This window comes from Hydractinia symbiolongicarpus, chromosome 1, assembly GCF_029227915.1.
Source record: "Hydractinia symbiolongicarpus strain clone_291-10 chromosome 1, HSymV2.1, whole genome shotgun sequence".
NCBI classification, from domain to species: Eukaryota; Metazoa; Cnidaria; class Hydrozoa; order Anthoathecata; family Hydractiniidae; genus Hydractinia; species Hydractinia symbiolongicarpus.
In genome coordinates, this window is record NC_079875.1 from 15,755,558 (window position 1) to 15,771,250 (window position 15,693).

A 15,693-nucleotide genomic window follows, 5' to 3' on the forward strand; every position below is an offset into this window, starting at 1 on the left:
CTCCCACGCAAATTAAAAATACGCAGTCTCGGCTTTTTAATTGACTGAATTTCAATTTTATTATTTACTCCTAACATAATATACAATTGCGTTTCTATAAAGATGATTGCACTTAAAGTGCTTCATGTTTTTCATATATCTATCCTATCTCATGTACTCTCCCTTCGTAGTCAAACTGCAACCGCATGCTGAAAGCATTTGAATAAAATTATTTAATTTTCAAAAATAAAAGAGTGATATTCTATTGTAAGTTCGAAGAAAATTCAGACCAAACGATGTCACATATGAATTATAATTTACAATTAGGAATTATGTATAAAAAAAGCAGAAAAACGTAGTGTGTAAAAAATGCAAACGTTTCCTGTTTCTTTTTGTAGCTAGTACCAACCAAAAAGCAAGTTACCCCCCCCCCCCCCCCCAAAAAAAAAAAACAACAACAAAAAAACAAAACACTTCAAGAGTTTGGTTAACAAAGCAACAGGAAACATAATATCTAAATCAGCATATTATTAAAACTAGAATCGGGGAACATTTCGAAAGTTAAAAATTTCGAAATTTTAAAACTGATGTGACAAAGATTTTGTCCAGAAAAAGTATTTCTGGCAATGTATCCGAAAGCAAGATAAATAAAATTGTGTATAGGTAGATATGATAATATAAATAAGTTATATATAATAGTCATAATAAACTAATCCATGGTTTAAACTAAACCTTGCAGAGTGATTTGTGATTGATGAACGAACAGAGGACTGGATTGTTGTTGTTGACTGAAGTATTCAACCTAAGGAAATAAATATATAAACAAAAAGTGAATTTAATAATAACACCAATAAAAAATATTAAAGTAATTTTATCTTCTCAAGTGAATGAAAAGAAAAATAAGTCTAGTACATATTCGTTGCAGTTCGGTTGTTAGGGTGTCTACTTAGTAATAATCACTTATTTCCTGACATAGCGAACAATTCTATATTATTAATCGTTTAGAAATAGATAACATACAGTTTAATACTTTCCAATATATTAAAAAAAAGACAGCTTGCCTTTGACCATTCTGAAATTCCTAATTCATTTTCCTGACATTTACACTAAAAATACCGGTCTTTCCAGTGGATACCCTGGGTTGCTTTTTCAACCATTTATTTCAGAGACAAAGTACAACGGCGTCAACCAGTAGCTATTCAAAAAAAAAATAGTTTTAACTAATCACAATGAATAATACCTTGTTTGTGTCTTGTTTATCTTTTGAATTATAACCGCTCATGGGTAGCAACATAAACCTTGGAGGGTTGGGGACGAGTTGTACGACGCTATGTTCTTCTTGCGATAAGGAAGAAATTCGTGTCGTGCTAACTTGTAAAGAGTGTTTGTTCAAACTGGATATAGAACCAAATATTAACTAAAAAAATAGTTGATAAAAACTTTAGCAAAACAAAACTTTTTTCTGGCGTGCGCTATTAACAACAACACGCTTGGAGTTGTTTATATTCTTTGGATGCAATAAATGGCCTCCAAATTTTTTTTCATGTTAGACATGTTTATAAGAAACACGAGGCTGAGATGAAATATTGACACAATTTAAAAGTAAATTGACAGAGCTCTTGAAAGAAAGGAATTTAAGGATACAAAAAAATGGCCAGGCTCTATAAATGTTCATAAAATCGTTTTTAAAGTAGTCAAAAAACAAAACATCCAGGTCAACAAGGAGGTTCAAATGAAACACTACAAAGCTGGAACTCGCTGGATACGATACATTACTTTTTATACTTATGCATCTATTAACCATGCGCTTTTAAAATCACTCGATCGGTTCACTCAAAGCGCCTAGTGCTAGGCTTAGAAAACAAGTTTAGAAATAAGCGGATATCGAGCCTAAACCCGATTCCAAAAAACAATTGGAGTGTTTAGACTTACCGAAGTTCTTTGAAGTTGTCGTTGTACGAAAGTATTGATGTGTGGGGTGAATACGTCTAAGTCAAAGGGATCAACAAATTTCTCTAATTCGTCAATCAACTTATTTGCATGTTGTCGATACTTTACCAGCGCCTAAAAAGCCCATAAAACTTGATAAAAATGTCTGTTTGGCAGGATTTTCATGTATGTAGTAAGTATGTAGAAGTAAGATTAGTTCTTTTCACGTGCAATGTTACTATGGATAAATCCAGTAGCTTTTTTCAAAATTATTTATCAAAAGTTTAAATTTCTCTAGTTTTAGGATGCCCGCTCTAATCGCGAGAGAAAATCCTGAAACACTAATATTTACGTTTTTTTTTCATTACCCAATTAAATTGTTAGGGTCAGGCGTTAGGCTGCTAATAGTATATTTCTTTTTTTTGCCTCACCTTACTACCTGATATTTTACCACCACAGTACTGCCATCGTAAACACAAAAGTCAATTTTATTACTCTCCTCAGTAGTCCACAAAAATGTATGCAGGGGAAGGGATGTGAAATATAAAGGTTATCAAGCAAGTTCCTAATGTTCGCCTCGGTACAACGCCTAGACCATAAATGCAGTGGATTGGAAACGATTATTTAAGAATGTAAGCAAATTAAATTTCAAAAGAACACTATTGAAAGCATCTCTTAAACCAAAAAAAAATCCCTGGGCAAAAAAACATCTAAATCTTCCAGGTGTCTTGATTTTCCTAGCCACACTGACCTAAAAAACAAAACAAATAATATCTACCTCATCTTTTGCGTCAGTGTTTCCGCCAAAGATCTTCGAAACAAACTTAACATCGAATATCATTTGCAACGCTTTATTTTGAAACAATACTTTTTGTTTCAGTTCAGTTACAAACGACTCATGGGAGGAAAAGATTGATTCGCCAATGTTGGTTAAAAGCGAACTGATTGTTTGCCTGTTAAAAAAGAGACCGTGTTACTTAGACGATAAAATGCTTTAAAAGATTTGTTTCTCCTTGCACTGATTACAGGATGGCTAAATTATTTACCAGTCTCAAGTGCTTTTCCCAGAATGAAACCTATTTCCCTTTCGTGCGAAAAAGCATAAAACTGTCTAAATCCCCTTTAAACATGAAAACTCGCATTCAACAGAGTGACTGAAATAAAAATACACCTCATCAAATTTACAGTCAGCTCAAAGATTTTTGCTTAGGATGTAGGTATATTTTTAATTCGGTTTACTATATGAAATAAGCAAGTGGTGCATGATTTGATTTTAACAAAGCCGAAATTTAAAACGGGAGGAATCACATATACCGACATGTGATTTCTTCGATTTGTAAAACACGACTTTTCTTTTGGTTAACGTTCCATCAGAGCATCTCAAAAATTTCCCCAAAGATATCAAAATCCCAAAAATATTTGAAATTAATAAGATAAATATATAATGGAGAAGAAATAGAAGAAACAAAACTAGCGCAAGTTACATACATACCTGTCCATTTTACTTCCGCCGACACGATGAAACTCTTCCGCAAGTCGATACAGCAACGATGACAAATAAAACGAAATCTAGCAGAAAAAAATAAATTGAAAACATTCAGATCAAAGTTGTTTGAAATGTTCTAATAATCAAACATTTCTGTATGCTTTGGTCTGAGAACAGAGGGTTCAAAGTTCAACTTTCCCCATCGCGGTAAAAATATAAAGATGGTATCTTAATTCCGAAATCACATACTGTGCGTGTTCTCTCTAGAGCTATAAATAAAAACACATTGGTTACTTCGTACCTGTGCAGGTACTCTTATATTTGATTTGACTTTTTCTCCACTTTCATTCTCCTCTTCGATTGTCACATCTTCCCAGTTTGTCGTGGCAAACAAAGTCAGATCTTCTGATGATGAAAGCATTTTTTGAACCAAGGAAAGCGTAACGTTCGCTATCCACTTTGTCCATAGAGAGAAACCAAATCTACTTTGCTCAGCGAAGTCATCCTCCATTGTTTTGAAGCCTTCTGTTTTCTTGGTTAAATGTTTTCGACTCAGCTGTCGTGAAATTTGTCGTTTTAACTGGGGTTTGTTCAGATTGGAATCGTACTCGATGACTTTCGGTATGTTATAACACAAATCTGGGACACCAAGGCAAAATCGACTTAGAAACGTAGCTCTAAAACAAAACAAAAATATATATAAATGTAGGTGCAACAAAACTAACTAACATGGTTCTTCTCGCAAATTTGAAACCCGTTAGTTTAGCCATAATATAATTTCAAAAAACCATACTTATCCAGCTCTGCAGTAGCTGCTATCGCATCATCTGTGTTCACACTTCCCAACTTCTTCTCAACCTCGTTCAACATAGTGTTTATATTTTTGCACAGCTCTTTTACTTTTTCTGTAAAAAGTGAGTTCAAACTCTCTTTCATGATATTCGCGTCACCGTATTTTTCGAAAGGGTCTTTTTGGTTAGGGGCGACATCTTCGGAATCAAAAATTAATTTTTGTACCTGTAAAGGAAACACAGTTTCTATCACGAATTTTGCTTCGTTTTTTTGTTACAAAAAATATTTGCCATTTCACTTTTCGAAATAAATGGGTGACATTGGCAGATGGTTTGGTAAGGGAATGAAAGTTGGTGAGAAAATGACAGTTGTCATGGAAGATAGCCACAAATTTAGGATCAAGAAAGATGGGACCTTGAATGACAGAACACTATATAGTATTTATACTCTTGTACTGACTACTGACAATTCGAAGATGCAACCCTTCGGGAAAAGCAGAAAGGTCACCACTGCACATCAGCAGGGATAAAGCTGACATTCCAAGAATCTCTGGGAATAGGTGTAACACATTAGCAAACAAGGCATCACTCTCCAACATCGAAACATATGTTCATGTCCTTTTGAAAAACCCACAAAAGCTCAAACTATGTTAACCACAGAAAAACAAATCCTGCACATTGTACGTGAAACAGCACAGCAAATACTGAAACAACACCAAACAGAGGACTCTTATTTCAAGAGCATCCTCCACTACTTACATCTTTTTTTATAGCTCTCCTTCTTCTTTCATTCTCATCCAACTTATCTTCATCGGGTTCACAGAAAAAGTGCTTGACGTCTATTAAGATGGAGTGCAAACTATCGTTTAACTGAACACACAGCCTATATAAAAAGTATTAATTTTGTAAAAAAAACAATATTTAGCATGGCTGACCATACAGTAAACGCATAAATTTTGTTCTCTACCTTTTAATAGAAGGGGTGAATGATTTTACTTTCAAAGAAAGCATCCCTTCAACACCTTCAGCATTCGTGTCCAGCAGTGAAGAAAAATCTTGTGGAAACTCATGCCATGTAAAACCGTTCAGATCATGGTCCCAGCATGAATCGTCTATACCGTTCTGTGAGTCGTCCAAATGCACCAGAACGTCATGTAGACTGCCAGATAGTACAGAAAAACACGTGGAGAATTGTTTTTCCAAAATAATCTAGGAATGAGAAAAAAGAAAAAAAGGTTACTTAAATCTTCGATATTAGTTAGCTCCTATTAATTTAATGTGAAGATTGTCACATTCAAAAGATGACAATTTTATCCACTTGATGGAATCAGAGTATATAATACCCTACCTTACCAGACAAGATTGTTCCTCACTATTAAAAAAATTGTCACTTTAGTCTTACTTTTATTTTTCTGATTAGGCAATATGGATATTTCAGCCCAATTCAAAGAAAAAATGGCGCCATGTGTGAAAAATGGAAATGTTAATGTCACTGACATTTGATATCTTTTTTTGTTTATTTTAATAACTTTCATTTCAACACAAAACAGGAAAATTTTAGTTGCCATCATGATGCACGTTTTTTTATCCCTTACCTCAATTTTAGTTAAAAAAAAGATGTTGACAGCAGATAATTATGACCATTTTAAGCAGAGGCAAAAAACGGCAAATAATATAGTAATATACCCTACCTTGGCTCGTTCTACAAATAGAGGTCGAAAGAATTCATCCCAAATTGATAATGAACGGTTCAAGCACAAGCGACAGTATTCTTCCCAAGTTTTCTCCTTTTCCTCATCATTCGCAGTTTCCTTAATAAAACAAGTATTACTACTTTTCTTGCTGTTAAAAAATTATTATCCTAAAATGGCTGTTTCAGGGTGCCTCAGCTTCAAAGTTTTCAGTCACACTCCATAAATGTTTTATAATTTTTTTTTAGGATATTATTCATTAGCCCTGCTCAGTATGTTTGTGAACAATTTTTGTAAAATAAAATAAACGTCAGCATTTTGAAATGAAGATGCACAGAATTTGTTAATTTTTGCGTAGTAACAGGAAATATTGGATAGTACAAAGAATAATAAAGTGTAAAATTATAAGTAAAATTTACCTAGTAAAATATAGCCTTTATTTAATTTCTTTGATGCGCTGCAGTTTTTTTGTGAATTACATTTTTTTTGCACACATAGTGAAATCTGACAACAATTTTGTTACTTATTTTAAAAAACCTAAGAAAAAGCATAACACAAGAAAGGGTCTATTTTTTAAATTGATGTCAAAACGAGGATTTAAAATTATTTAAAACTAAGAACTTTTCCTTTCTTCCTCTACATACTATAGCAATCTTCTGATATAGAATGTTAAGTTTCAACTCCTTATGTAACCGTATAACAATCTCTAATTTGGTCATCATCTAACAAACTAACTTAAACTTACATTCTCAACCAAAGTGTCCGATCTAAGTAGCTCGAACACAGCATCACGTATAACAGCAAGGCCTTTAATGTTGTTGACAAACGACAGTAAATTCTTAACACCGTGATGTACATCTTTGATAGACCTATACAAAAATTGTTGGTAACTACTTTAGACTACTTGTTAGTTGGTTTTAGCATTTCATGAAAGTATTCAAAATAGTAATTCAACAATTCGAAGAAAATTATCCTTTGAATTTTTTTAAAAGGTGTTTTCAGTTGAATTTTGAGATGAACGTTTACATTCTCTAAGGAAATTAACCTTATTTAAATAAAAACCAATATACATATATTACAATGAAATAATATTGGCCTGTTTCTATAACGGCTTCCGTTCTACAAAAAAAAAATACTATTCTGGTGATGTCGAAATATGTACCATATATAAAGGTAGCGGAACTATAAGCGTCGCAAAACATACAGGAAGTAGTTTCACTAACATTAGGATCCATCGACAGAGATGAAAAGACTGAATGACTCCTCGAAAACACATGCATATAGACGTGATAAGCGCAAATCACGTCTAACGTTTTATTTTAGCTATAATTATTGAAAAAATATGTTTGTGCTTTTCAGAAATAATTTCAGAAAGCCGAACATAGAACTTTCGACACTTGTCACCTGTAATGAAAGTTTATTCCAAAAATTTCTAGTCTGAGTTTTTTCAGTTTTAATTTCGTCAAATTGTGATTCAAGAAACAAAACATACCCACTTAGCCATTCAATAGCATGCTTTTGAAGATATGAAACAGATATGGAAACAGGAACATCACGCAACTTTGGTACAAACTCTGAAATAAAATAAGAGAAGTAAGACATACCACCACAACATATTTGAACAACAGATTGGTTCGAATACTAAAAAGGTAACACTGTGACTCCTTTACCCACTTTCATTAGAACTACGTAAGCAGCTTTATTTAATACAAAAAGAATTGTTTTAAAACTGCAATTGCTGACAAAATAAATGAAACAAAGGTATTTTTTCTGTCGTTTTTTTAACATAGACAGCAGGGCCAAATAGTCAATAGTCGGTTGTAAAGGCACCACTTTTGCACACACGTAGGTTAGGTGGACAGCATTTAAAGGTAAAGATTGGTGGCATTTTCTATCCCTCCCACACAACAACATAACTCAAGCCACGAATACTGTAGTAGAGACTTACTCAAATAACCCAGGATCGTAACTCCTAATTCCAATATGAACATTCATGAGTTCAAAATGTACGACTTCAATATAGAAATAGTGTATGTAATCACTTGGTGGCAACAAACTTCGAAATTAGGCATCTTGTCTATGTTTCAAGGTCTTTTTAGTAATAGAAAAGTGCAATGTTTTTTTCCACAAGGATGGTAAAACAATCGTAAAGCTGACAAAACAGATATTATAACCACAAAAATAATCTTCTGTCCATCTACTTGAAAAAATTGAATCTTTAACAAAAGGTTTGAATAGTATACACAAAAAGTTATCCCAATGCTAATGTGTATTTGCCCAGCTGGTAGCAGTAGAGAGTTAAATCCAATGAATGTTATGTATACATTTACTGCTGCTTCACTTTATCATCACTGCTTATCATATCATCCTTTTTTACTTATTTTTATTTCATCTATACAAAATTTCCATACATCACCAACAAAACAACATAACTAGAAAACAAACCTGAAACAGTTGGTGGTAAGTAGCGCGAAACTGTAAACACATCAACATCATTACCGAACAGTGTTTGAAATACTAAACGTAAAAAAATATGTCACCTAGTTTTTAAGCCTAAAAACTGAAAAAGAAGAACAGGATAAACAACCAAGAAAATCATCTGACTTAACAAGAGAATATTGAAACAAACCAAAACACATTATTTCGTTAACTCACAAGGTGTTGTATTGGGGCCTTTCTGTGCAGTAATATTTTGTAGAACCTTGTAGAACAATGGTTTTGCATCTAAACACAAAACACACTGTAGTAGTAGACATACCGTAAAAACAAGCAAAAAGAAAACAGCATAAGGCAAAAATATTTTAATGGCACTTTTTTAACAATTAAAATTATTTTCTTTTTATAAATGAAACTTTTATTAAGGACAAATCCCTATCTGAATTTAAATTTAAAGGTTTTGCCATAAATTTTTTTTGCCCATGTTAATTTAAAGTGCATCAAGTTAAATACAAAAGGACTTTGGCTAATTAACTAATAACACAGGAAAGATATAGTGTTATATCATGTTTACCTTCAGAAGTTTTGCTCTCACTAGAATAAAACAGCGTTATCATTTGTTGAATACTCAACCGTAGCATGTAAGTGATGTCGCATATCTGTTTCTTTACACTGATAGCTAAATGATAAAATTACAACAATACACAAACTTGCGTAAAACACAAACAGGTAAATACTTAAAATGATAAACTGGACTGATACTTACAGTGGAAACTTGAGTGAAATACATCTTGTATTGCAGACTAAAACAAAAACGAACTGTAAAAAACAAACATAAGAATATACAATGTTATTCTCTCTTGTTTCTCGCCTTTAATTGACTTCTTACCATTTTCTTATGTTTTCTTATATTTTAAATAACACATGTTTATTATTGGGTACATGGTCGTAAGTTGAAAATGATTTGGAAGAGATGACTAATATAAAATTATCTCACGAAACAAAAACAAAAATAAAAATAAAAAAAACAGAATTTCTAAGCTGCATTGAGTGACACAGAATTACTAACAAGAAGATAGGCAAATAATATAACTTAATTATAACAAGAGAGAATGCCTAATGGTTAGTGCAATTTCCTTTCCTTTAAGGGGGAACTACACAAGACAACATTGACAACCATGCAACGTATGTAAATACCTTTCTTGCCATCAAAAACTCTGTGAACATTTGTCGTGGTGACAGATTGTCCAGCAATGATATGCAGCAAAGACTTTCAGATAACGCCTAAAAGAAGTTACGTAAAAACACATTCATTAACAAACTAAAGAAAACAATGTAGTGGTAACACAACAACAATTGTTACCTTATCAGGAAGTGTGGCTTCTTTAAGTGATGTTCTGCCACCCTAGTAAAAGAGTACAGCTGTAGAAAAACTGAGAAAACAATAATGCACTGAGAAATAATCATCGTGTAAGTTTGGCTTACCTTTAAAATGGATGGTTTGAAGTGACTAATGGCTGCCCACTGGTGGTGCAGAATGGGAAAGGAAGCCTGGAGAAAGTAAGCAAAATATGAAACATGGTTGACAACTGCAGCCACATCAATTAAATTTAAAAGAAGTATTTTGCTAATCAGGTTTTCATTTTCAGGCCTTAAAAATGGTAAAACAAAAAAAACAGTAAAGAGAAAATTTTCCTAGAACTTTCTTCAAAATTTATCTCTTATAATAATACGGAGTGTATGTGACGGTCATAGTGGATATCGTTATTTTCCTTTAAAGTCTCCGAAATTTCCTTTGAAGTTGCCGAAAAAAGTATGTCTCAAATGTTAAATTTTATGACGTTATGGCGCGACGTCAATAACACTACTTTAACGTCAATATCTTATATTAAATTAATGAAGCCATTACAATGCACTTAAAACTTTGAAGCCAAATAACTTGGAAACGAGGTGGTGACGTCAATGATTTTTCACCGGGTGGGTAGCTAGGGACCCCCAGGACCAATTTGGGTAACTTTTCCAAACCTGGGTCCCCAAATCTGTTTCGGAGTGGACGGGTTGATGACGTCATCAAAAAACCTTCAAACCCTAATATCTCTGCAACCGTTTGTCACAAGTACATGATCCTGTACATTTTCTTGATCAGCGTTTCAAGATCTATACAATGAAGGCAGCAGGAATTCAAATCTCTCAAAAAAATTTTTATCTTCGGGTCATTCCTGACGTCAGCAAAATTTTTAAACCCTCCTATCTCAATAACCGCTCATCAAAAGCACATGATCATATACATTTTCCTGATCAGCGCTTTAAGCTTTCCACAATAGAGGCAACGTGAAAACAAAATTCTAAATTTTTTTTAGTGGATGAGTTGTTGACGTCATCAAAATTTTTATCCTGCCTTGGTGGATTTTTCCACAGGCCTTATCGACTAGTTAAGCATATAATACAAAAGAGTAAATAAGATACTTACATAAACATCTCTGTTTTGTCTTGATTGTCCAACATTAATATTCAAGCTTCTATTCACAATGTGTTGAGAAAACAAGTATAACTGAGCAGCAAGCAAATATTGATGTGTATCCAATGCACTCCAAATCTTTGAAAATAGTATATACCAATATTTTAATAGAAAATACAACATTACATTCTGTCTGTTGTCCAGAACACAATATTTAAGTACCAATAAATGTTGCATGGCTTATTTTTTATGCACTTTATTAGATTCTCAAAACTCTATGTAATTGGAAAAACACTAGCATGCACTACTGAATTATTTATTATTTATTTTAATTTTAAAAACACAAGATGCAATGGTCAACACAAAACGGTTAAATCATAATTTTCAGACAATTTTTAAATCAGTCTGCTTACTTTTTCTGGCGTATCCACAAGCAAATCCATTTGTGTAGCCAAGGAATAAAAAGCATGCTCTTTCGATCTATGATGAACATAAAAATTAATAAATGAAAACATGTTTTACAGGACACTATTTTGCATACGTTGGCTTACACAGTCGGGGTTTAGTTTGGTTGCACAACTAATGTTTAAAAAACTGAGGATGAGGCTTTTAGAGGCATTGTAAGGTTAAAGATGCGGACCTTTATCATACTTGTTAAAAAAGAAATAATTTCCCCCTATGCAAATACCCGTTCTCTAATTGCCCAAACCCCGTATTCTACTTTGGTACCAGGGTGTATGGTGACACATACTTTCATCTCTGAGATATTCAGAATGAGTATAAACACTACATGTCTAAGCTGCCTCAGCACGAAGTGAAACCTCAAAAGCTTAAAAAAATACAACACATTTTAAACTTTCAGTTAAAATAGTCTAACTTAGTATCAAATTTGGATTTTTATACTATAAAATCACAAATTAAAAATTTACTCCCACAAGGTATGTAAAACTGTTAAATTTGGAAAAATAAATTTACAAAATTCAAAGTTTTGTACAGAAAATAATAAATAAAGTTCTTCACATTAAAATAGCACCCATGGTAAAATGAATGTTGTTACAATAATATAAGTTGCCTTTTTTTTAATTTTGCAGAAACATTTAGCTGTGTAGAGGTGTGTCAATATTCACTACCTAGGCTATTAAAATATGGATAGCTTTTCTTCACCACTCAGTAAGCTAGAAATGTCAAATCTTTTAATTTGGCCAAAGACATACAATGCAATTGCAGCCTAAACTTTAAAGGGAACCTGAGGTATAAAATGATGTTGGAGTTATATTATAGAGCTTAAAAGTTGGTTAACAAGTCTTTTTAAATCATCCAAAAAGCTCTCTTCGTTCTCAAAGTATTTACATTTAAAGAATTTCAGATTTACTTAAGTAAAGCAAATTTTCACATTTTCTGTCATCCGTAATTTTAGACCAAATAAGGGATGTGTAGTCAAACTTTATCAATGCATAAATATTGTAAAGGTGAATTGATTAACACTTTTTTTGCAAAAATTAGTTAGTAAAGATAGTGCAGAAGTGACTGTGCAGCGCTGAACTTTAAGAATTAAAGTCAATTATTTAACTTTTAACTATTAAAGAACAAAGGTCATCTTTTTTTACGTACAACTGTGCTTGATACACAAGGACTAAGAATGACAACAAACAGCGTTCGGAAATTAGACACAGCAGGATACAGTAAAACGAGGCTCAGGAGAAGATAAGAGTAGACAGTAAAATGATCATTTTTGGTCTGACGAAAAGGTAAAGTAATAAACTGACTGATCCTGTAACAAAACTACGAGTCCAAGGCAAATCCACAATTAATTAACGACAACCTTAGGTAAAACAATTTTAACAATTTTTTTTTTAAAAAAAATTGTTAAAATTGTTAAAACAAAAAAAAGAAGTGTGCAGAACTTACTCAGATACTTTTTTGTCTGACTTGTTGCTGTCTTTAACAGTATCAAAACTGGAACACAAATTATCAATGACGGAAATACCAGAAAAAACCTATAAAATTGTAGATGAATTCAGTTACTAAAAAATTAAAGGGAACAAGCAAAAAAACATATAAACAATTTATCACCTCAGATGTTCCAACCATCATGTCTTGAATAGTATCAGCAGCATTGATCAAATCTCTGTAACGCTCCCTAACATGTTTGTTAACAAAACATCTTTTAGAAAACTGATCCTGTTTGGCAAAATAATAACTCAGTGTCCATTCAAATGTTGACCTTGATATTTCTGACATTTTTTTACAAAATTTTTCCTATAGTTATGGCTGATAAACTAGCTGACAGTTTAAGAAAAAATATGAATTATACATAAAGAAAAAAAGAAACAAAGGATAAAACAAATATAACCTGAAGATAAAAACTACCCTTGAGCAACACATTAAAATAAAAAGCATATACATTATGGGGACTTACCGTATTTTCCGGTATATAACCCGCAGCTCCGCTTTTTTAGTGAGTTATAAACTAGATGCTATCAGATAGCCTGCACCTTCATATAACCCGCATAAAATTTCAATTTATGTGTTTTACTTACCCGCACCTTTGTATAACCCGCATTGTGTTAAGAAAAAAATTTAGCGTATTTTTACTTACCCTAATCATTTTATAAAAATGTGTGTGTGTGTTCTGTTTTTTTCATACTGGAGACAAGTGGGGGATGCTTAAACTCGTGAACACCAAACACGAGAACCGAGTGGCTGACCTAGCGACTCTCCCAGTCTTAACTTCCTTGTCTTCTGCTAATGCAGAAGATCGACAAATAAGCAAAAAACAAAAAAAAACCCATTCTATCAGGTGATAAACCTAAAGTAAAATCTCTGTTTTTTATATATATTTAAGTTTTTTTTGGCATAAAAATAAACAACATAATAATTATCACGGATTGTCTGTAACAGCGATGTACGGAACTTTATTTTCTAATGTTTACAGAATTTTGTTATCTATTTATATCTAAGCAGTCAAAGTGTGCATGATAAAATGAATGGCGGCAATGAGGAGGAGATAGTTGTGTGTGTCTTATTAATTGTATTTTATATTTATTTTTGATATTTTTAGTGGACCCCTGTTTCTCGAAGGTAGTGAAGATAAAAAGAAAATTTTTTATCTATATAATATATAAGTCCTGGGCACTAGGTTGTGAAATACCTGTCAATTTAACCTAAAAATGATACCTGCTATATTGCTCTATTACCAGAAGCAAATCATTTCAATGTGCTCAATGTGATTGCAAAGATATAAATAGATTAGAATTATATTCAACACAAAAGAAAAATTATCTCCAGAATTGTGTTTGAGAGAGAGCTCATAATATTAGCACTGGCAAGCAATAGAAAGTTAAAGAACGCAATTTCACTGTGTAAAAAAAAATAAATCACGTAGTTGAAGTAAGATTACGTAGATATAGGATCGCGCATGGAGTTATATTACCGTACGCATTTTATCCCGTTGGTACTATTTTCTTCATTAAATGTATAAATTTTAAATTTCACAATAAATAGCAGAAAATATAAAACTTATCACATAACCCGCACCACATTATAACCCGCACCAACGGTGGAAGTCGTAAAAATCAACTTATAACCCGCGGGTTATATACCGGAAAATACGGTAGTGGCAGGAACAAAAATCCTGTCATTTTTTCCTGACATTTCATAAAGAGACCAAATTTTCCTGACATTTTGCGTATATACAAACTTTTAAAATTCTGACAAATCCTGATATTCCTGACAGAGTGGACACATTATAAGGTTTTTAGTTCTAGCATATATTTGGCCCTGCTGATATAGTAGTAGATTTCAAATTGTAAGAGTCTATAAAAATTAATTAGTTACACAATAAATAATTGCAGATTCCCCTTAATTTTAAACATTTTTTTTTAAAATTTATATTGTAGAAAAAATTGTATATTTGTAACTAAAGTTTGCTTCAAAATTAAGAAACTCTAAAAAAATATTGCTTACCCAACCATTACACGAAGATCTTCTTTCTTCTTTTCAATTTCACTTCTAAAAACAAACAATGAACTCATATTCACAACACTTTTTACCCAATAAAAATTTAATCTTGTGCTACTGGTAAAAAGATTAATTTTCTTCATTTTACAGCTTCTACTCACTCACTATGTATGTTGGTGCTGATGTGTGCTAATATAAAGCTCTCTGTATATCAATTGTTGTGAGACACATTGCCTTACAAAATATCAAAAACATATTGTATTACAGCTAAAATTCAACATCTTTTTTAAAAATCTCTCTTAAGTTATTGCACTGAGTTTAAGCTTCAAAAAATTGATAGTCACCACATTGTAAAACTTCGAAATGTTTTGAACTGATTGATTAAAATAATGGTCTTCACGAAAAATAAATTTGATAGAGCTATTAAAAAAATTGCTGACAAAAAGGAAAATAAAGAAAGTCTATTTCTAGAAAAAAAGTGTGTTTCTGGAAAAAAACAAAATGTCCATTGGTGTATACTACTAAAAATAAATACTTGATGTGCAAAGGTAGAAATCAAATGAAACTCTGTATGCACACGCACATAATACATTAATTTGTCAATACCAACAAGCTTCATAGGTTCGCAGTACATTATTTAAGCAGTACATTAAACCATACCTTATTTTTCTTTCCACAATTTTAATGTCATCAATTCCACATGTCTGAAAGAGATTGTTGACGTCAGAGGGTGTTGCAGCCATATTGTTGGATAGACACTTTTTTTTAGTTTCTTTTTGAAAATAAACATAACAATATACAGTATTATATCTCAACAGCTCTATCACATTTCAAAATGTGCAAATTCTTGCAAAAATTTCAATTCACAAGAAAACAGATTATATATGCAATTATTTAAACATTTGTTAACCTAAATGAAATGCACCATTTAAATTTTTAAAGCCAAAACATCACTGATAGTGC

The 15,693-nt window shown here is 32.2% G+C and overlaps 1 protein-coding gene across 1 annotated transcript; it reads right to left on the reverse strand.

Annotated features, from left to right (window-relative positions):
- Window positions 1–504: 504 nt before the first annotated feature.
- On the reverse strand, window positions 505–15,520 carry LOC130642425 (conserved oligomeric Golgi complex subunit 1-like). The gene is made up of 25 exons (XM_057449519.1): window positions 15,391–15,520; window positions 14,737–14,781; window positions 12,844–12,910; window positions 12,679–12,767; window positions 11,184–11,250; window positions 10,783–10,908; window positions 9,798–9,863; window positions 9,676–9,717; window positions 9,510–9,596; window positions 9,079–9,115; window positions 8,887–8,991; window positions 8,532–8,600; window positions 8,322–8,393; window positions 7,369–7,450; window positions 6,622–6,745; window positions 5,877–5,996; window positions 5,153–5,394; window positions 4,945–5,068; window positions 4,188–4,411; window positions 3,696–4,071; window positions 3,401–3,477; window positions 2,687–2,861; window positions 1,912–2,043; window positions 1,220–1,396; window positions 505–781 (listed from the first exon to the last, which is right to left on the reverse strand). The coding sequence occupies exons 1-25, from the start codon at window positions 15,471–15,473 to the stop codon at window positions 701–703; spliced, it is 2,889 nt and encodes a 962-aa protein (XP_057305502.1). The 5' UTR covers window positions 15,474–15,520; the 3' UTR covers window positions 505–700.
- Between the last annotated feature and the right edge of the window lie 173 nt (window positions 15,521–15,693).

Coding starts and splice junctions, on each gene's coding strand:
- LOC130642425 (XM_057449519.1), bottom strand. CDS start 15,473: ATGGCTGCAACACCCTCTGACGTCAACAATCTCTTTCAGACATGTGGA. Junction 2,862..3,400: donor GGCGGAAGTAAAATGGACAG/GTATGTATGTAA, acceptor CTTTTTTAACAG/GCAAACAATCAGTTCGCTTT. Junction 1,397..1,911: donor GACAACTTCAAAGAACTTCG/GTAAGTCTAAAC, acceptor CTATTTTTTTAG/TTAATATTTGGTTCTATATC.